This window comes from Poecilia reticulata, linkage group LG13 (assembly GCF_000633615.1).
Source record: "Poecilia reticulata strain Guanapo linkage group LG13, Guppy_female_1.0+MT, whole genome shotgun sequence".
Taxonomy (NCBI): Eukaryota; Metazoa; Chordata; class Actinopteri; order Cyprinodontiformes; family Poeciliidae; genus Poecilia; species Poecilia reticulata.
The window spans coordinates 32238-54294 of record NC_024343.1 but is presented as its reverse complement, the minus strand read 5'-3'; the positions used below and the strand labels follow the sequence as shown (position 1 = coordinate 54294).

General features: G+C 38.0%; 2 protein-coding genes across 4 annotated transcripts in view; both read right to left on the bottom strand.

The window, feature by feature from the left end:
• The window catches only part of LOC103474117 (protein sel-1 homolog 3), a 23929-nt gene extending 16338 nt beyond the window's left edge, over positions 1 to 7591 (bottom strand). Inside the window, exons 1-13 of one of the 2 annotated variants that reach the window (XM_008424861.2) lie at positions 7449 to 7591; positions 7304 to 7366; positions 6936 to 7067; positions 6382 to 6856; positions 5646 to 5772; positions 5425 to 5546; positions 2121 to 2236; positions 1976 to 2037; positions 1771 to 1900; positions 1296 to 1428; positions 1067 to 1198; positions 753 to 958; positions 477 to 656 (exon numbers count right to left, since the gene is read on the bottom strand). In XM_008424861.2, the coding sequence (XP_008423083.1) occupies positions 477 to 656; positions 753 to 958; positions 1067 to 1198; positions 1296 to 1428; positions 1771 to 1900; positions 1976 to 2037; positions 2121 to 2236; positions 5425 to 5546; positions 5646 to 5772; positions 6382 to 6856; positions 6936 to 6989 (1737 nt within the window). In that variant the 5' untranslated portion in view covers positions 6990 to 7067; positions 7304 to 7366; positions 7449 to 7591. The remainder of the gene's footprint in view (positions 1 to 476; positions 657 to 752; positions 959 to 1066; positions 1199 to 1295; positions 1429 to 1770; positions 1901 to 1975; positions 2038 to 2120; positions 2237 to 5424; positions 5547 to 5645; positions 5773 to 6381; positions 6857 to 6935; positions 7068 to 7303; positions 7367 to 7448) is intronic. The other variant, XM_017308080.1, reaches the window with a different exon arrangement.
• A 779-nt stretch (positions 7592 to 8370) lies between these two features.
• The window catches only part of LOC103474115 (stromal interaction molecule 1-like), a 45685-nt gene continuing 31998 nt past the window's right edge, over positions 8371 to 22057 (bottom strand). The window contains exons 8-13 of one of the 2 annotated variants that reach the window (XM_008424859.2): positions 19514 to 19691; positions 17749 to 17916; positions 17115 to 17215; positions 16784 to 17016; positions 13413 to 13824; positions 8371 to 12105 (exon numbers count right to left, since the gene is read on the bottom strand). In XM_008424859.2, the coding sequence (XP_008423081.1) occupies positions 11598 to 12105; positions 13413 to 13824; positions 16784 to 17016; positions 17115 to 17215; positions 17749 to 17916; positions 19514 to 19691 (1600 nt within the window). In that variant the 3' untranslated portion in view covers positions 8371 to 11597. The remainder of the gene's footprint in view (positions 12106 to 13412; positions 13825 to 16783; positions 17017 to 17114; positions 17216 to 17748; positions 17917 to 19513; positions 19692 to 22057) is intronic. The other variant, XM_008424860.2, reaches the window with a different exon arrangement.

Sequence of the window (22057 nt, the reverse complement as noted above, 5' to 3'; positions counted from 1 at the left end):
AAAAAAAACTTATAAAATCTTAATAAAAACTGCAGGTGTGAGTCTGGTGGATTTTTGGTTAAAACATGTTTGTTTTTCATTCAGTGGGCAGAAAATCCAGAAATTTACTCAAATAAAAGAAGAACGATTTCATAATAAATGACTAAAAATAATCCTGAGAGTACATTAAGAATGCAGTCCGTGGTTAATATAAAAAAAAACTTTTGCACTATATCAGTGGTGCTCAAAGTCGGTCCTCAAGGGCCGGCATCCTGCATGTTTTAGTTCTCTCCCTGGTGGTTGTAACAACCTTTTCAGCAAGTCAATGTTCTTCTTGACCTCACCTTCTACTGAGCCATCATTTTATCCAGGTGCATTAAGAGAACTAAAACATGCAGGATGCCGGCCATTGAGGACCGACTTTGGACACCACTGCACAGTATATAAGAACAGAGATAAGAGTTTTCCTTCAGTTTCTACTTTCCAACATCCATTACCTGCTGTGGTGTGGGATTATGACGGTCTAAAGTGGTCTGTCTTGCAATATTTGCATAATAGGCATAAGCCAGATCTGGGTCTTTGGGCAGACCATGTAGCCCCCGCTGATGAACATGACCGAGATGGAGAAGCGCCAGCCGATCATCCCTTTGTGCAGCCAGCAGGACAAGCAGCCAGGCCTGTGACCAACACAGAAACATGGCAATAAACTGAACATGTTAATCCCTGGTAGAGAAAAACAACCTCTGCTAGAATAAAAGAAATGAATAAATCACCTTAATGGGGTTTTTGGGGACTCCCAAACCAGAGCTGTAGAGCACAGATGACATGTGCAGAGCGTGGTTATCAGAAAGGCAGCCAGCTTGGAGCAGCAGAGGTAAGACTTTGCTGACCGCTGCACTGCTGCCCATTTGACTCATCTTCTGAACAGAGAAGGAGTACAGAGCTCTTCCCACAGCAGATGGGCTGACTGCTATTCCTCCTGCAGGTGTTTGATAGCCCATCAAWATCAATCAGTGAATCAAGAGATCATCACAGCTCTCAAGCTGTCTAGTCAAGACAGATTTGCATTATGTAATTCATTTATTACCATGTTTGAAAACCAGAAACTTGGCTAGTTTTGTGGCCAGTTTTCTGTGAGCTGCTGCCTCCTCCCAAAGCTCACACCGGGAATTTGAAGGTTCCCTTCCCATCTGGTCGTGGAAAACATCCAAACAAGTCCCTATGAAAACAGTCAATATTTTACAACCTGTGATTTCACAGGTTTTCTTCCATTGAGAGTTTACCGCCATCTGGTGGACAAAAAGACACACTACCACCTTTTCTCTGGTGTTTGGCTTTGAGGGTGAAACCACTGATCTTGAGGGTGATGTCAAAAAGGAATTCTTGGCAGCTCTGCAGCCATCCAGTCAGGTTTATGTTTTTTATAACATCTGGAGCAGCTACTGTAGACTGTGGATGTAAAAAATAAGGGAGAAGAGCATAGGTTTAAAACTTTCACTGTTAAATTAAAGCTATTGTATAACAATATAACTGAAAAGTTAACTTGTATCATGTCAGCAAGTGTAATTATGTAATTCTGTGTACCGCTATCAATCATGAGCGTGATTGACAGCACTAAGACCCTCCTCCTCTCGACTCTGATTGGTTGTTTCCGACCGAGGAGGAAGAGCAAGAGCCTGATTTYATCACAGATTATCTGTCTCATATTATACTGTCACAACATAGTGACACTTTTAACAAATATGTAAAGAACATTTTGTTTATGAGACAAATTTGTAAGAGCATATTTACCAAGCTGTGAGGAACTCTGTTGCGGTAGTACACCACTGGTCCAAAATAACCTTCCAGGCCTCGGATGAATTTCCCTCCACCAATCACAAAATATCCCTCTGTGTCATCAAACATGGCAGAATGTCTCAACCTGTGTATTAAAAAAAAGTTAAAGATGAGCAGAATCACTTAATAAATTTGTCATTAAATTATAAAGTAGACCTACAAGTACTCTGAAGATTTAACTGTTCTTTCCTTGTTGTCCATAAACGCCATGGAGACGGTGACCTAAAGACAATGGCAGCCTTAGTTCCATTGTTATCCTTATGCAAATATTGAAGAATATGCTGCGTCAACATGACATCACTCACAGTTCTTCCCTGTAAGATCAACATGAGTTGGCACCACTTGTTTAAAGGCACTGTGAACGAGGAGAGAAACGCAGAGGATTCCTCAGATGCTCCACTTATCTGAATGTGCAGCCGACCTGTCATCAGAATGAGACCCAGTTGGAATGTTGGTTCAAATTATTTCAATTAAAACTGTTATTTATTCCTCTACCTGGACCTTTCTTTAACAGAGACTAGTAATAAAAGAGAGTGGATCTTTATGTGTTGAATTTCTAGCAAAATATTCCAAACACATTTCAAATTTTCAATCAAAAGAGCTGGACTAAAAACTATGAAAAAAGTAAAAAATGTTTACAGATGCTAAATACGAGTGTCAAATTATTGGAAGGTTTTATCAGTACATAAACGTTTGTTGGGTGTAAATGGTTCCAAACTAGAACCAGAATCATTATTTGTTTAAAATACTGATTTAAATAAATAATTTAAAACTCCCAAAGTCAGAAATAATTTAGGAAAGTAAATATTTACAGTACAAAAAAAAATCTCAGAGGAAAAGGGTCAAAGTTGAAATCACAGGTGGCCCTATATGATTTCATCTAAAAATGTTAGCATTGCAAAGACACATACATTTTTATTAGGCCCGAGCAGCGAAAGCGCTGCGAAGGCCTATTGTTTTTCAAATGTTTCTTATTTTTTATTTTTCTTGGAGCAAATGAATTGGCTTCTTAGGGGCTTTATCATATTCAAAAACTCACCAAACTTGGCAGACACATACATCCTGTGTAAAATTTACGTATTTTATGGTTGACGCAAAAATCGCAAAAGAAACGGCTCAGAGGCGCCCCCTAGAAAATTTCAAAACACCCTCCCCATTGACCTTAGTTTGTCATAGAGACATGAAACTTTGTACACTTGTAGACCTCCCCAAGACGCACAGAAAATACAGTTAATGTCACAGTGCAAGTCAAACAGGAATTCGGTCATTTTGGATTGAAGTTCCAATTTTGACCCCATTTGGCCRTTTACAGCCTTCACATTTGATCGAACTCCTCCTAGGGATTTTCATCGATCAGCTTCAAACTTGGTCAGATTGTTCATAAGGCATGGCCAATTAAAAGTTATCAAAACGGGGACTTTTCGTGTATGCTGAAGGGGTGATACCTGGGGTCAAAGTTCACCTACTTGACAAGAAACATGAAACTGTTATATTTCCTAAACAAAAACTCAGAGAGGCACCAAACTTTCAGTGATTGATTACCATTAGGTGCCCTACAAGACGCAATGGTCAAATTTTGACGTCACGTAAGTCACGCACCCTGAGAACAGGAAGTGTTCTCAGGTTTTACTGTCAACGCTATCTGACCCCTTTGACCTAATCAACATTAAACTGTGTACACAGACAGAAGACATCTTGGTGTGTAGTGGATTCCAACCCCAGCTGGTTACAATGCAGCGAGTGGGCGTGGCGCTGTGACAAAGTGACCTGTAACGCCGTTGTCATACGTTTGGCGCTGAATGCCACAATTTTGAGTCCAGCTGCACCAAACTCACTAGGATTGATCATGATCCAACCCCGGACAGGAATCCAGTGCAATATTTGGTGGGCGTGGCCTAATGTCTCAACAGCGCGCCCTAGAATATTTAAATGATCAGCCCCAAGCCATGCTTGATCTCAGAATTATGAAACTTGGTACAGATGTGTATCTTGTCACGACGTACAAAAAAAAGTCTCTTGGAGCCATGGTCCAAACGCAACAGGAAGTCATTTTAGATCAAAGCCGCTATTTTTTCTTTTTTATAGACGTTGCATCTGATCGAACTCCTCCTACAGCTTTTGAGATACAAACTTCAAACTCACTCAGCACACTCTTGAGACATTGAAGGTGAAAAGTTATCAAAAGAAGTCTCGTACATCAAAGCATGTGGGCGTGGCTAAATGTCAAACTTTTACTTTTCTCCATGAAACATGAAGGTGCAATAAGTTCCACGGGCCAGGTCAGAGCTGCATCAGACTTTCCATGTCTCATTATAGACCAGTCCTGATCACATTCACATGTTCAATTGATGACATCACCTTAGCCCCGCCCCCCTCCAACAGGAAGTTACCCGTTTGTTTCTGCTGGATGTCTTACTTTTACTCTATGATTCAAATGGGTTGAATGCTGTGCAAACTGACATAAAATGACATGATGATGAACTCTCTTAATGCTGGCTGAACTATGTGGGCGTGGCCAAATGGTGAGTTGCAGTCCCTCGCCATATGCATACCACTGTCTCTAAATCACACATGGAACATCCGATTGGCACCAAACTGGATACACATGACCTTTATTTACCGCTAAACAACCCAATACCATTGAATTGTAATTTGACTCCACTGCTACCCCTAGGTTAATCAAACAGCTGTATCTCCTCGTTACATCGCCCAATCTGCACCTGATTTTTTGTGCATCAGGGAACGCTGCAACTGTATCGATGCATATCGCCTATGCATCGATACAGCGGACGGGTGCGGGAGCTGTGCGTCAGCGGCGGCTGGTGGGCAGTGGTGCTGGAACCCCCGCGGTGGCCAATAGGCCGGAGCGGCACTGAGCTGCGAGGGCCGTTCGAGGTTGCATGCAGCTTTAATTTTGTTTATTTTTTCTTACTTTGAGAAAGTGGCAAGACTTAAAATATAAAAATAAAACTATATGATGCAAGGTGGAAAAATATTTTTGTGTTCATGATTTCTGGAGTGCTATGTTGTGTCATAGCATAGCACTCCAGAAATCGTCAACCTGATTGGCAACCTGTTTGGATGACAATCATTCCTGATAGGGCAACCAAACAGGTTAAAAAATTGGGGATCATAATCAAAAATCCCTGGAAAGTAGCAATAAAAACTTCAGAAAACAATCTACGATTTCATCAAAATATAAGTATGATTGTAAGATTAGATTTCAGAGTTCAACATTTACTTCAGAGATCAACCAAGAGGCTGCAAGTGGTGTGTTCATTCCAGTCAATAAAATAAATGATTTGGCATAAATACTGAATTTTTAAATAAATATCTCCATCAAGGTAATGTCCTTTATTGGAGACAATTAAGGACATTTAATATTTTAATATTAAATGTTAAAATATTTTAATATTTGAGCATTAAAGTATGCTTTAAACTTTTGGAATCTTGTGTTCAGGAAAAGGGGTACAAATTCAACTGAAAAGCTGCAAAAGGCGATTCCAAACATGGTCATGAGGAAGGGTGTGACATCGGTAAAGATGTCTCTTTCAACATCAAATTGTAGCTTTTTGAGAATATATGAGAATGTAGAAAAGTTATTGATACCTGATTTTGTTAGAAAAAGTGCTGGTGTGGCATAATTGTTATGGGAATCAATGTGATGAAACAGTCCACACAATCTCTGCTTGCAATACCTGCTAACAAATACCCACACAGAAAGTTCACACCTAGGAAGAAAAAAAACAATAGTGATCAGTGCAAAGATAACCATAGTAACATATTCCATCCACCGAATAATTAATTGGGCAGTAACTTTACTGTCATACCAAGGWAAAGAGATGGCTTTAACGCGGAGGTGCTCCAGCAGCTCGTTCCTGTACGGATTCAGGGCCTTTGTTATTCCAAAACTTTCTCCAGTTGAAGCATAGATTGCAGACAGAAGATGGATGGTTTCTAAGGGTAACAAGAAGTTTTAGTTGGATAAAAATTAGTTTTTATATGCAACAGTTGCCATTTAAAACAGGCTAATGTTTCAAGTAACTTCCACAGTGCTGTCAGTATTAATTTCATTATTAATTTAGCTTTATATTATGTTATCCCCTCATCAGAAGCATAGATGGAGTATTGCTTTGATTCTTTCATGCATGTTTGAGAAAGTCAGACCAACCTCTCAGCTCACAAAACACCCCCTCCACACTCAGCTCCTCTAGACTAGCAGCGGCAGCAATTAGCTAACAGCTGGTGGAGCTGCAGGTCTGCTGGGCTCATCATGCAAACTACTTCTAAGTCCAACGCTCCTAAGAGCAGTTGTAAACAACACGAGGACCCATGTTGTTATGACTTCCTGAAGATGGAGTGTCAGAAAGAGTAAGAGTTTCTTAAAGAGACAAAGGCTCAATTTCAAAGCGTCATATTGTGAAGTCAATTTTTTTAAGTCATGATGTAATTTTTTTAAAACTTGAGTTAACTTGATAGTGCTATAAAATGCCACTATCAATACATAATACGCTCCCTTTGAATAAAGAAGTTAACATCTAATATAGTTTCACTGGTCAACCTTACCTTGCTCTAAAGGACACTTTTTCTGTAAAAACCGCTGAGTTAATTGTAACATCTCTTTACTCCACGCAGTGCAGAGACAATGCTGCTTGATACGGCGACTGAAGAAGGGCTTGGGCAGAAAGAACGCCACATCCTGAGAACTCTTGAACCTTTTAGTATCATCAGAACCACTGTATCTGACAGAGGCTCGGAGAAAACAACTCAGCACCCTGTGGGACTCCAGAACAATTCTGTCTGCTTGGTAAACCAACCAGTCTGGCAGATTCAGCTTCACGGTCCTTATTACAGGTTCGCCGGGGACACAATTCCACCGTCTGATATGGACTGTGGAGATTAAGCCAGTTTCAAACAACACGACACAGTCCAGCTGTACGGTAGCTGCCCCATCGCAAGAGTAGAAAACTCTCAGGAGATGGTCAGGGAGAGCTTCCTCTGGAGGATTCAGGAGCTTCACCTGGTCCAGACCGCAAACAATCTGAAGAACGGCACATACACAGTTACACACCTGACGAAAGGGGAGAAGACAGAGATGCTTGAGATAAACGTGCTCCTACCTGCATGCCGAGGAAAAACTGGCAGATGCATTTGCACAATGAATGAAAGGCCATGTTTCACAGCGCCGGCAGTAACCTTCTGCTGCAGAGAAACTAAAAAGCCGGATCTAGTCCTGTTCCACATTGGCTGCTCTAAAACACAGGTAAATATTTAACAGCATACGGTCCCACCCAATTACTACCTAAACCGTGTGGGTGAGTAGAGAGGAGTTGTATCTGAAGAAGATACAACTAAAGCTTCTCCACAAAAGTATTCACACCACATTTAGCTTACAGCTGCAGGCCTTTTACATGACAGACCAAGACAAAGCAATGAGTGCTTATGAACTGGAAGCAAATTACATTTTGAGTATTTTACAAGTAAAGACCTGATAACTGTGATATTTGTCCTTCCTCATGATCTGGATGCACAGATGTTTCACTCATATCTACTGGAAAGATTTGGATTATTTTGGTGACTTAATATCTGATAAAATGAATCCAGTTGTTTCAACCTCTACGCCACAGACCTACCAAAATATGGATGCCTGCCTCAACTGACAGGTCACTGAAGCGGAGCACTGATCAGAGAAATGGAAATGGACGACTTGAGGTAACCGTGGAGGAGCTCTGGTGAGAAAATCAAACCGAACAGATAGTTCTGCATGAAGCTCAAGAATCCCACTGCTGAGGGAAAGCTGTACAGACATCATGTTTAACATATTAACATATCCATGTGGCATGATCATTTTGTAATCTTACAAAAAAGACAAATAACTAAATAAATAGTATTAATATATTTAGTTATTTAGAAAAAGACAATCTAAATAACTAAATAGTATTAATATATTATTTATTTAGATTGTCTTTTTTGTACACTTTTTAAATTTAGTTTGTCAATTTTCTGTTTTGGCTGTCCACATACTTCACTATGGCATCTGCATTTTTTGTCATTTGTTGGTTGTTTATTATTAATTATTACAATCCCTTTCTGTTTTCGTGTTGTGTGAAAATCAAAAATAAAAACATTTAACTGAAAAAAATTTTAATTTGTGTCTATAAACATGACAAAAATTCTCAAGAAATATAAAAGATTTTTGTAAGTCACTATGTTTGAAATGCAATTCGCTCAAGTTTTCTACAAGTTAAAATGATAATTCTTATTAAAGGGGTGATAGTATTTTTCAGGYGTAAGATCTGAAAAAATACTGAAGGTGTATATATGTATGTTTGATATACACTTACACCTTGTATATATCAAACGTGACCTAAAAGAAAGTGGCCTCTGTCTATTTAAAAAGACATTCTGCTTTCAACACGTCGTCACAGTGCTTCATATTAGGCTGTTTACAACGGTTCTTAGCAACGTTGGACTGAGAAGTTGAGAAGACTGAGAAGAAAAATGGAAAAAAATCTGCGAGTTCAGATTACAAACGAGTAAAACCCAGTTTGTTTTCATTCAAAATATTTTATTGCTGTCATGCAAGAGTGCCATCAAAGTCTAGATCACCACAGATGCAAAATTATCATTTTTCTCTGTACAAATATACTGCATGTATTCATAAATATAAGCTCAAAAATGAGAAGAAAAGTCGGGTAGCAAGGTTAGAGCTGAAGCTAATCCATTCTTTTAACCCAATATAGGTTTTGTTATGGTAGTTGACATGCATCAACATTACAGTGCAATATACTGGGAGGAGACAGACACCCAGACACACACCCGCGCGCACAGTTGGCATTTTCAATTTACAGCCGTCGTGCAGATGGAAAAAAACTAAACAAAACAAAAAGGAGAAAGGTAGAAAAAACTAAGAAGTACCAGTAAGTATTTTTTAATCTGGTCTCTGAAATAAATAATTGAAACACGTCTTCTGCATTCAAACCACCGGCTACGAGGCCGAGGCGAGGGACGAACCGTCTTCTGCAGCACTTTTTGGTTGATCATTTAACAGGAGCGCCCTGAAGTTGACCGGTGCCCTCATTTCGTCAGAAATCAACTACAACTACTGATGCATAGCTCTGTGCTTAAAACCAAGCGACTTGCATTAAAAACTGGCACAACATTCTGTGTTGTAAATAATCTGAGAATTGAACTCATCTGTAACAAATGTAAACATGTACCTATGGTACTGTTACAGTAACGATACCCTGGGACATTCAGCATCTAAAGTCGGGACGTACGAGCACGGCGCACATCCTGGAGCTCTGGATTCTGGGTAAAAGGGGCCGAAGGGATCAAACACAACACAAATTTGAAGGCCTCTGACAAAATCAGAGATTTGGCACTTTTACACGATTGGTTGTTTTGCTTCCCCACCTTGTAGTCTTTTATAAAAAGTCATCTTAAATGGTAAAAAAAAAATTTCTTCAGCTAAGCAAATACATATTGTAATTGTAGCCCTTACCAACAACGATTACTACTTACTTTTTTGTTGCATTGAACTGAAGTGGGAAAAAGGGGGGACCAGTAAGACAGAAAAGAGCAGAAGCAATTTAAAGTTTTGCCTAATAGAACTGATCAAAAATGTGAGATCTGATCTGATCACCTTCATCCATCTGTTGCAAAGCAGAGGCGAATCGGTTCATTAAATTCATCCACACACTGCTATATTTCAATTGGTTCTTACATTTTTTTTTAATAATTATCATAGCTGATGAAAACCCTAAATCCAGCTTCTCAAGAAATTTGACTGCAAGTATTTTTTATAGCACAACAAATGTTATGGCCTGAAAACTCACAGGAATGTCGGTTGTGTAGGAGATGTTAGTAAAGTATCGTTACTTACAAAAGCTGGTTGTTCAGAGTGTGATATCCAAGCATATTACACTCTGAACGATATGCTTCAGAGTGCGATATGCAACTCAAGTCCCAATTAGTGGTGGGACTCGATTCAAATTTTCAATAGTTAAATGCAGAGTCTGTAATGAATTAATTATTGTAATTATTGAATAAATAAATAGACAGCTCAATAACAATTGTTTTTAATCTGAACTAGTGCAAAGTGTTCTACTTTCCAGTGTTTCACTCGTGGAATTTCTTTACAAATGTGGACTGTGGTCATTGACGTTGGTACTGGTGACGTCTGYGCTGTTGCTACATGTTTAGCACAGAGATGCTATTTTTGGCTTGAACAACTTCACTGTTTACTCCTTTTAGCACAACAGTCTCTTCTCGTTCCATCAGATCATTTTTTCAAAGCAAATGTTAGCCCAGAGAAAGCCAAGAGAAGTGGCTTTGTCGTCCGTTGCTGACTGCAGATGTCGGCTGTGCTTCAGATTTACGGCTGTACCAGAAACACAAGAACACAAAGGTTCCCTTGTATGTAAAAAGATCAGTTGCATTAAAGTTTTATAAAGTCCCTAAATTGGATGTGATTGATTTATTTATTGATTTATCAAAGCCGGGCTTTGATAAAGCACTGAGAGCAGCCAGCAATTAGCTTTTGTGGCTCCATCCTACATTTGGTGTCAATGACAGAATGGTGGAGAAAAAAAAAAAAAACGTATCTTGAACATACTTCCTCTTAATCGTGTTGGCCATGATGTAACACTTCTGTTTTGATTGTTACATTTATCAAATGTAATATGCAGACATTATGATCTCAAATACAGAATTTAGGATTTTCATTAGCTGGAAACAATGCTGAAATTAACAGAAATAAATTGTTCAAAATTGTCCCCGTTTAGCTCTCATCACTTCTTGCACTAAATGTTTTGGATTTACTTTTCAATATTAATTTAATTTAAATGAGATGCATATGTAGGTTTCAATTAATTTAACACTTTTTTTTTAAATCTGTGGTTATTGTTTAATAAAGCTGGACTTTAAAGCAAGAAAAAGAACAAAGATCCTGCACCATTCCAATAATRTACAGATTGAACAAATTCAACGTACAGATTGAACAAAAAAGAAATGCCCTTATCCTAAAATGTGATTGTCATTTTATAACATTAGCAGATGTTCTTCTTGTGAATTCCATCTACAAGTCTTTACTGTTACACTGTGTCTAAATAGTAACATTTTGGTGTAGCCAAACTACTATCATTTCACTCTATTGTGTTTTAAGTTCCACTAAATGTATATATATTCACCCTTCTTTGACAACAAATGACAGAAAAATCTGTACTTGCCAGTTTAAAAATTTTTTTTTTTAAAAGAGTAACGAAACGCAATAAACAGTGTGCATTCATTTGAATTTGTAGGTTAGACAGCTAGGTAGTAATCAAAGTAACATCGAGTGTTTTCTACGCTGGATAACAACACGAACCAAGCAAACACTAAGAGCATATCAGTCAAACAAAAGTGAAGACATGCAAAATGTCAGATTGTAGAACGAGGGGGGGAAAAAAAGAAAAAAGGAAGAAATAAAGAGGGAGAAACGCTTCCTTTTTGAACTGGCACAACTTCCTGCAGGAATAAATAATACTTTACATTCCACTGTACAGACCTGCCCCACCGCGCTCCGCTTCAAACGCTGGACCATTGAGCAGAGGAAGCCAGTCGGCGGGTTGCTCACACAGTTCAACGCAGGCGTCGGAACCTACAGGTAAAATGCAACGTCGGCAAATTGTGCCATCTTTTTGACTGTAATTAAACCCAAGACATTACAAAAAGAAGAAGAAAMAAAAGACAAATAGAGGAATACAGTCAAGCAGCTTTGACAGCCTTTTGGTTCATGTTGCTCATTTCTTCTGCTTCTTGAAGATTTTGAAGGGATGTTTCTTGCGGATGACCGCGGAATCTGTATCTTCTCCCGTAGAGCAGCTGTCCTCCTCCAGAGGACTCTTCTTGGAGGACAGCTGTGGGATGCAAGTGCTGCCCTTAACCCCCACTGCCGCCGCCCCCGCCTGGCCACCCGTCGGGGACGGCGTATCCGGCTCGGTTGAGTTGGGACTGAAAGATCGGGAAGACTCAGAGAAGCTGCTGATCTCTCCCAGACTGGGCGACTTCTCCATGTGGTGGATCTCCTTCATGAGGATGGGGCTTCCGGAGACGTTCTCCGTGGCGCCACCGTCATAAATCCGGTTCCCTCCGTTGGAGTGCAGGGAGACGGTGTCATCCGCCCGGCCGGAGAGGCCGTACATCAGAGAGGTGGGCTTGATCAGGTGGCTTTTGGAGCTGTAGGCCGAGAGCCGATCGCCGACTTGTGAGACGGACAAAGAGGAGTCGGAGTCGGAGCGGTTCAATTCCCTGCAGGGGGGCCCAACGTAAAATACAAAAATTAGATGGGAGGGGGGGGAGGATTTGAAATATGCATAGGTTTCATAATGTATGCATGTATTCCAGATAGGGCTGGGCGAAATGGCTTAAAAGTAAAATCTTTTTTAGAGATGCACTGATAAATTGGCCTTGATTTTCTTAATTTTGGGAGATCGGTGATTGGTCGATACTTAAATGTGAAGCTGATCATAAAGCAGGTCTTAAAAATTAGCCACTATCCTCTATTGCTCTACTATGAGAGAGGGTTGAGGCTATTTCTAGCAACATTTCAAACAAGACCGGTGATTGGCCAGAAAACTGCAATCGGTGCAGGTATCTTTATTTTTTCGTACCAGATTGTATTTTCAAAGAAAATAATTACAATTGACAAAATATTTTCAAAAGGTGATTTTTATGTAAATCATCCCTACAACAGCGCATTAGGCCCAGGCTTTGAGAATTGTGGTGTATTTACAAGAATAGCCTCAATATTAGCAGAATAAAGGTGCAATTTTACCATGACAAAAAGAAGTCATTTTAATGAGAAAAATTCATTCTGTAAGCAAGATCTGATCAGTTTGTGTAGATCTTTAGGCTCGTTTGCATGACAATAATCTGACGCCGATGTGTTAAAAGAAGAAGCATTTCATTATCTGTAAATCTAATACCAAATTGTCATTTGAATTTTTTATTTTTAATGTTGGGTTCTCATAAAATTACTGCTCCATTTTCAATATATTACGACTGTGTTCTTTTAATAATATGACTTTATTCTTGTAATTAAGGAGAAAAAAGTAGCCTGGTCCTTATAGGTCCTAAAGAAAAAATTAAYAGAAGTAAGTTTGTCAAACAAGATTGTGGACTTGGCTGTGCTGACATCACTCTGAACTTTGGAAACACAACGAGCCCATTGGTGAAAAAAATAAAAGATTTTCCAAAAATCTAATCTTCAAAAGCCTATTTTAATAGAATAATCGATAAAAACCGATCTATCGCCCAGCCCTAATTTCATGCTTAGGTTCATCTGCACTATGTCTGCAAAGCAGCATGCTGAGCGAAGCCTGTGTAGTGGAACTTCACGCTTGTGGAAGGCAATGAATGTCAGGAGCACTGCAAAAAGGTTGAAAAAGGAGAGAGTAACTGCTTTAAGAGGTAAACACAATGACTTCAACTACTGCGTGACAAAACCCAACACTGAAAATGTGTTAAAAAAATGTGTTAAAAAAAACAAAGATGGTTAGAAAAATAAAAGAATAAAAAGGACCACACACATGCGTAGTGTAGAGTGAGACAGGTACCCGAGACTGTCGCTGCATGAGGAGCGAACTTTGGAGATATAATCAGGAATTGGGTCCATGGGCTGGAAAGTAGCATGATGTACATGGGAAGAATGAAGGGCGACACCGCCAGCAACGGTGCTGGGCAAGCAGGAGGAGGAAGAGGAAAAGGACTGCACAGACTGAGGGATCGGGTTGAAAGAGCAGATGACTGATGGGTGAGACACAGCTGAGGAGAGAGTTTGCAGAGGCAGACATTCGAGTTGCCCGAACGAATGACTTCGAGACTGTCTGAAGGCAGGCCTAGGCTTAGACGGGTAAGGGTTGCCCTCTCCCTGCTGCTCCGCAAGCAGGGAACTCTCTACCAACCTCTGGGAACCCAAAGCCAGCAGGGGGTCAATGTGGCGTTGGCGCAGGGACATCATACTGGGAGCTGCAGGGAAAAGCCACAGCATTAGTAGCAAACACTGACAGGATAGATTTTGGTGAAGAAGDGAAGAAGAGAAAAAATTAACAGAGGAAGAGATTGTTGGGATGTTACTCAGAGATGCACCAATAAGGCCATTATTGGCCGATATAAATATTTCTTCTTTTTTGTTTTAGGTCCAACCTGCAGATTCATCAAATAAAACAGAAAATAGAGAGAAGACGGTTCTGCAGGTTCTTTGATGGAAGCAAAAAGTTTGTATTCCAAACAAGATTAATAAATAAATTCTAAAGATTTATTATGTTTAGACTTTTGTTTAATTTAAAGGTTTATTAGGGCTGGAAGATATTTCTGGAGGGATGCTGGCGAATGGATTGAAATAAAGAGTGAGGGAGGGAATAAATCCTTTACATTTATCAGATTTTTTATTAAACTGGCAAAAAAAAGCATGATTGTATTTGATGCATTTACAGAAAATAGTAAGTTTGTAGTTTTGATGCATTTAAAGAACAAAAAAAATGCAAAAAGAGAAAAAAATCTATTTTTTGTATTAATCGATTAATAATTGGGTAGAAAAGGTGCCTAATAGGAGACATTTTTTTAAACAAAATTTGAACCAGGTGAAGCTAAAACTAAACAACTTGAGTTTTTGTTAGAACTTATGTCGAGACAAAGGTTTTTTTTGTTAATCTAAAATGCAAACTGGATGTATTGTTTATTGAGTTTTGGCTTAACCACTGCTCTGAGTGTAAATAAAAATGCTATATTTTTCAGTAAATAACCTTTTTGAGTTTTTATACTAAAAAAATAAAATTTCTTAATTACAAATTTACTCAAAATTAGTAAATTTTGTAATTAGTACATTTTATTACCAACTTAGTAGTACAATTTACTAAATTAGTTTACAACTATGTCAATAATTAAATAGTTTTTTAATCAATAACTTTTTTTTATTTGAATTAATCACAATTAGTCCCATAAACTGCTTCATCCCTAAAGAAGACCAATTCAAACTTTGCATCAACTTTATAAATGCCTTATTAATGCACCAGAGGAAAATTACAGAATGTATTTATGGTGCTTTCCAAACAAGAAAAAATATTAAATAAGTAAAACTGAAACTTTTTGAATGTTATTGAGACAAAACTACAGAAGTGAATCGGGTAAAAGCCACATATGGAGATGGGACTTTATGTGGTGAGCAGTAACTAAGGAAGTATTAGTAGAGTTCTCTGATGAACAGCATTGGCTGTTCATTCAGCTGTGGCCCAGAACATACAGGTAAAAAGAATTACAGACGGGTCAAAGGGAAAGGCAGTTTGAAGACTGAGTTTGGGAACGAATAACTGCCAACCAGAATACTTCCTTATGGACTGGCAATCTGAAGCACTGAGCAGCAGGTCACTGACTCACCACCTCAGCTGCAGTGTGCCATCTAAAGTGAGGCCAATGGGAAAGTGTTGGGAGCAAAACAGAAACAAAAGTGGTGTGTAAAAAAAAAAAGAAAAAAAAGAGGGGAGTCAGAAAGGGAGTGCAATTAATATTGATAAAAAGACTTGCATGTGTTAAAACACATGATGTAATGCTTAATGTTTTGTCTAATTAGTAACTAGAAAAGTTTCAATAACATGACAAAACAGTGAAGTGGTTTGGGAGGCTGAAATGTAAGAGGAGTGTTCTAAAAGAATCTAATATCACACAGAAAATCCAAGTTAGAGGAATAGATGGAAATATGATGGAAAGCAGGATGTGAGTGATGACTAAACTGGGATCTGCCACAAAGGCAGACTGAATACTGCTGCATGATACATTAAAATATCAACACAAAAACATGTTCTTATGAAGAAGTATATTTTTCTGAACAGTTCAGTTTTCAATAAAAAAAAAAGTCACAGAAGGCCTCAGTGTTAATAATAGCCTGGAGTTTAAGTAAACACTTAGAACATTAAGATATTTTGCAAAACAAAAACAAAAATAGAGATGCACGATTTGAAAGTGGCCCTGACCTCTGAGTGGCCAGGAAACAAAAAAAAAAACAAAAAACAATCAGATGTTTTTTCTGGACAGTGTACATCCCTGTCTATGTACCTGAGAGCTTCCAGGCTGTGGTAACATCCCTTAGAGACATTGTCTCTGCTTCTAATGTCAACAGTAATAGCAATAATAAAAAAAAAAAAAAAAAAAACGGTGAACAAAAAAAAAAAAAAACATTTTATGGCTACTCTTCCTATATTACAATTTCTAAAGAGAAATCGGAATTGCTGAAAATCAGTACCGCCCGGAAAAAAGGTTAATAAAACATGTGCCCGGAAATCTACAACAGCGTGTTAGGGCCACTGTAGATAGAAATAGAGAATATTTCCACCAAAAAACCTAGGAATTTTTAGATCTCAAAAATTCTCTAGAAAAAAGGACAAGTTTCAGCTTAAAGAGTTAAATTTTTGACTTTTGAAACTCAGAAATGTTCAAATTATTTCAAGAAAATTCCTGAGATTAATCTAAAAATTTCTGGCTGTTTTAAAAGTACAACTTTTAAAACAACTTTTATTTTTGTGGAACATTTCTAACATTATTCTAAAATCCGGACATTATTCAGATTTTTTTTTTTTTGGCAGAAATTTAATTTTATTTCCTCTATCTACATTGACCCTAATATGCCACTATAGACAGGATATTAGCCCAAAAATTCTGAAAGGTACAAAAATCATGTAAACTGCAACTGTTTTAAAAACAAGACAGTTAAAGTACATGAACAAATCCAACGGTCTTGAAAACAATTATTTACAAACAATTACTATACCACCTCCATCACCAGTRGGAGATTGAGGCAAAAAGGCAATTTCTCCAATTGTCATGTGGGTTGATTTTGTTTTCTCTTTTCATTTTCCCACCACAGTCTTTGGCTGTTTAGGGAGTCGTTTGCTAATCCCCGAACCTTGGGGAACAGATTCGAATGAACCCTTACATTGCAGGATTCCAGTAGACATCACGCCTTCGTCCAAGTCGTCCATGTCGTCAGACATGACGAAGTGCTGCGGTGTGGCTCTGCCGCCCATGAAGCTGGCGTCGAGATTGAGGGTGGAAACCAGCGAGGGAAGGCCCGGGTTGTTGACGATAGTAAAACCTGTGAGGATCTCAATCTTCTCCCAGCGGTGCAGCCTTTCCCTTAGAGCGGCGGTCACCTCACCAAGCGCTTGTCTGAGGAAATATTACAAAAAAACACATAAATAATGATGCATAACAACCTCCAAGATATTTTCTATAATTTTTCTGTACTGTTGTTTACTCTGACTTACTTTGCAGCCAAGATTTTATGRTCCACATCATCCAGTGAGGAGCTGTGAGCCACATGGAATGTCCCAAAGAGAGTGTTTCTCTTTTTCTTGATCTTTTCAGCCTGTGAAGCAAAAAGCAAAACTTAGTGCTTAGTTTCTATTTTCACTCATATATGTTAAGATGAAATTTATCTCTTATATTTGTACTGAAGACACAGAACCAGCAAATAATTTTTGCTCGTTCTGGTCCCATTAGGATAATGGGTCTCAGTTGTATGGAAGAGGATTAGAGCCAATGGAAAAAAATAAAAATAATTTTGGGTTTTTTCCTCCGAATAAGATTTGTTGAACAGTTAAAACAATTCCGGCAAATCTGGTCTTAAAACTCAAATCTACCAAATAAATTTTGGTTGGCCTTCAGTGTGTATAATGTGCGGTTTAGAAATCCTATAATAAAGAAATGTTTGTGATTATTTTGCTAACACAATTAACAAATAATCAGAAGTCAGAATTCTGAAAAAAAAGGTAAAAAATCTGAGAATAAAGCTTGAATTCTTTTATTTTTTTAGAGGCACTAATCTGTAGAATTCACCTGGTGTATCATCATTTAAAAAACAAATGCAATAAATTCTACTGATGCTGTTGTTGTGCTCACCCCTTCTTTGGCCACCAGGAGCTGCCGTTCGGCATTTTGCTTCTTGATGTTGTAGTACTGCACCTCGACCTCGTGGGTGAGCTGCAACCACTTCTGAAGAGGTTCTGGAGGAGACCAGCCGCTTCGAGACTCCAGTTCCTTCTCAGCTTTCTTTAGAGCCATGCGCACCTACAACAAGGTTAAGACAAAAATATAGAACGATACAATAACAACAACAATCTGGAAACAACTAATGTTTACTGTTGTACAATTTTCTAATTTCTGCAAAATTAAACAGATGTTTTTAATAAATATAAGATTTTATTACATTAAAATGAACGTGCTAAGAATAGTTGAGTGACAAGTTTGGTATGTGTCTCATTAAACCAAACGTTAGCCTCTCCCAGTCTGGTTTTTGGGGAATATGTCAGTAGCCAGGTCTGCATTTATTCATGGGTTTGATGACCTTGCACAAACAATTTGACAAACAGAGAAATAGTGCATGGAAAAGAAAGCATCTGTCAGTTTCCAAAAAGCCAATATTACAACAGAGGATTAGTAAAAGACACAAAAATCTGAATCCTGGGTTCTCTCACAAAGTCTCTTTTAATGTTGTGTAACATCTTGGAGCCTGAACTGCACACTTGGCCAAAGATCAGAATTAAACTAACAGAAGTGCTGAATGAGGTCCTGTTTCATCACGCTGAAGGACAATAAACCACACTGTCTTGTGCAACGCTCTGCAGAACTGCACTGATCAAAATGTCATCACACACTTTCAGATTGAGAACCAAACATGGAGAAGCAGCATTTAGTTGTAATACTCCACTAATCTGGAACAAATGTTCAGAAAACTACATAACAGCCAAAACACGTCTATCAAACCAATTATATCAATTTGTGTAGGTGATGTTATAACTGGAGCACTAATTATTATATTTGACATATATTTACTTGATGATAATATTTGTTGCTTGTTTCATAATTGGTAACTGTATTGTTTTTATAGTATAAAGCACTTTGAACTGCATTGATGCATTTTAACTACATTTTAAATGTACAACAGGCCAGAACTGCTGGGTTTACCTCTTTTACTTCAGATTCTAATTGTCCTTCTGCTCCTCTGTTTAAGGAACTACAGATTCTTTTCATTTAGAATATTACCATTTTTCTAATTTGCGGTTTCATTTCCAAAACAAAATACCAATGCATTTCATTCATTATTTTAAATCAAATTTGCAGTTTCATTCATCTGACCAGCAGTTTTTTCAAACATTGGAACGACTCAGTGAAAGCCTGGCCTTCTGTAAATTATTTAAAATTGTACTTAAAGAGTTGTAATTATTATTAGTTATTGTTACAGATTTTATTCAATTTCCCACTCATTTTTAAATATGTTTTTATTTTTATTTTTAATGGTTATATTTCATAGATTTATGATCAACTGATGAAGGATTGTAGTTTTGGATATTTTCCTATAATATTTAGGTTTTTTATAAGGGAGCTTTTGCCTCTTCTTGAACTGTTTATTTTTCCTCTTTATGTATCACCTTTACTGTTGTGGAGTAGAAATGTGAAATTACTTAATCATTGCTATGCATTTAAAAAAATAAGCTGAAGAATGAAAAGGGAATATAAAACATGTTTACACTACAGGAACCAGAAACTAACACCTGTCCTGAATACAAGTGATTAAAAAACACTTGTTTTGTTAGTCCCTTGCATTGGACCTGTAATATGGAAAAACTAAACCTAACCTGAGCGTCATGGATGAGAGTGACGGTACCTGTTCCAGCTCTTCTTCTGCATACTTCTGCCGACTCAGTTCGTTCTCTGAGCCTTCTCGCAGCTCTCTCAGTCGCTGAGCTTCTTGCTTTGCAGCGTTTATCTCGTCTCTCAGCTTCTGCTCCAGGTTCACCTTCTCCACTTCAACTGTCCGATGCTCCTCCTGGGCAATCTGCAGCCTTAACGCAGGATCGGGGCAAACGGGAAAAAAGTTAACTTCCATTGAACTCTTCTTAAAAACCAAGTTAATGATGGAAGTTTTCAAAAAAAAAAAAAAAAAAAAAAAACCTTGAGGGCTGGTGTAATTGTATACATCCAGGTGGCATGTGAGTGCCACCTTGGTGTGGAATGTGAGCAGTGAATCAGCCCTGCATCACCGGAAACAATGGCTTACGTGGAAAAGTAGAGCAGCGCACTCAGCTGCTAAGCTGCTCACAATAAAGTGACATCAGAAAGAGGAGAGCCAGAAATGGCAGCAGCTGTCAGTAAGTAGCCTCAGAATAGCACAGTGTGATTCCAAATACGCCTATGCTCTTTGATTCATGAGTTAGGTTTTATGTCTATTATATTCTCTAAGCAAGTACTTAAAAAAAAACACAAACAAAACTTGTGCATAAAGTTTTGCTTTCAAAAATATTTAAGTAAGTTGCAAATCATCACCATTTTTATGCCAAAAGTGATTTTGTAAAAAAAAAATGTAAAAAGCATCTCCTTTTTATTATCAGATGATGTAGGCAAAAAACTAAAAATAGATAAATAAAAACCGCTTTTGGTAAAAAAAAAAAGTGACTTATGCCATCATTTTAAAAATTTGACAAAATACTGATCACAATTGGTCTGCAAAATTAAAGATTTGATAGATGTAATAATTACGGAAGGTAATGTCTTAAAAAATGTATTATTTCAATCTTCTTTGTAATAGTGGTGTAATTTTTTCTTTTGGTCACTAGGGAGCAGMRGTCTTGCCCGGTCACATTAAAACAKAACAACAGAGTAAGCAGAGAAGGGCAGACAAATGAAAGCTGATCCAGACCACCAGCTATGGAAAATGTGGCTGGTTGGCAGACCAGCTAATAAACTCAACCCTAATCTTAACCACACTTCAGCAATTATTCAAATAACCTTCAACATACAGAGAAAATCTCCTGCTACTGTGCACCGGTCCTAACTGTACCTACCGGTAGTTAGAGCCGAGCTAACGAGGCAAAGCTGGATTTTGTTTTTTTCATCTTACCAGGAAATGGTAGCATATATGAAAATATTTACATCTTACATAAGTGTGCCTGCCAACTGGCTTATGAACATCCCTCACAGCTAACGCAGTCCTCGTCTCCATTCAGGATACAMGTCTGCAACACCACAACCAAATTCTGATTCATATCCAAATGTGGGTGAATTAGCACTACGATTATTGCCATCTCCCACCAGAGAAGAGGAGCTTTAAGACACACAGGAAATCCTGCTCTTGCCGATGCTGCCAGTTTCCTCACAGGGAAGTCATGTCTGAGYCTGGCTACTTGATACTGCCAGAGGATCTGCTACAAAGTATGGAAAGAGAGCAGCTGGCAGCCGGGATCAACTACACACAGAGGACATACCTCCATTCTTCGCGGACAGAAAAACACTCAGCAAGAGATGCTTCTCAGAAGTCTACAAGTTATGAAGAGTGAATTATTATTTGCTCATGGCCAAAATACTCTGCTGTAAAGTAGGGCTGCGACCAATGATTATTTTAGTAATGGATTAATCAGTTATTCTCACGATTAATCGGATAGAACAAATGCCAAATTCTACAGCTTTTATACTTAATCACTTAAACCTTTTTAGTACAAGAAACAAGTTGAAAGATGCAAATAAATGGCCCAATTTATTTTTTTAATTCAGAAAATAATTTTATTGCCAAAATGCAAAAACAAAAGTTTTCCTTTAGTGAATCTGAAACGGGTGAAGCTAAAACAATTCAAATTCAAAARTACTTTGTTGATCTCAGAAGGAAATTAAATGTTATAACTCATTATAATTCAAAATTMTTCAAAGAGCTTTTGTAGACGGAGAAGATATCCTGTTGCTCCCTGTATTACAGCAAATTTGAGGAAACTGTGCCAAATTTGAGGAGTTTTGGCTAAAACATATTTACAGACAGAGTTGTTTTTATCTTAAATGCAAAATGTATTTCTATTATCTGTACTGTTTTTGCTTAAATACCCCTCTGAGTGTGTTGGTTTCACTAGTTTGCCTTTTTTTTGAGTCTATATGTCCATTAATTGATTACCAAAGCAGTTGACGATCATTTCAATAATTGATTAATTACGATTAAGCCAATTAATTCTTTCAGCAAAACTGTAAAGGTTGCAACACATAAAGTTACTTGAATTGTTTTGTCCAAAACTGCAACATAATGAAGACACATTTCAAGCTTTCAGCAATTAGAAGTTTGTCAACATCTGCATGTCCACACACACACACACACACACACACTGTAAGATTCAAATACCGTCACAACTTCGCCACAGTCAAACCTCAACTGATATCAACCAAATGCAAA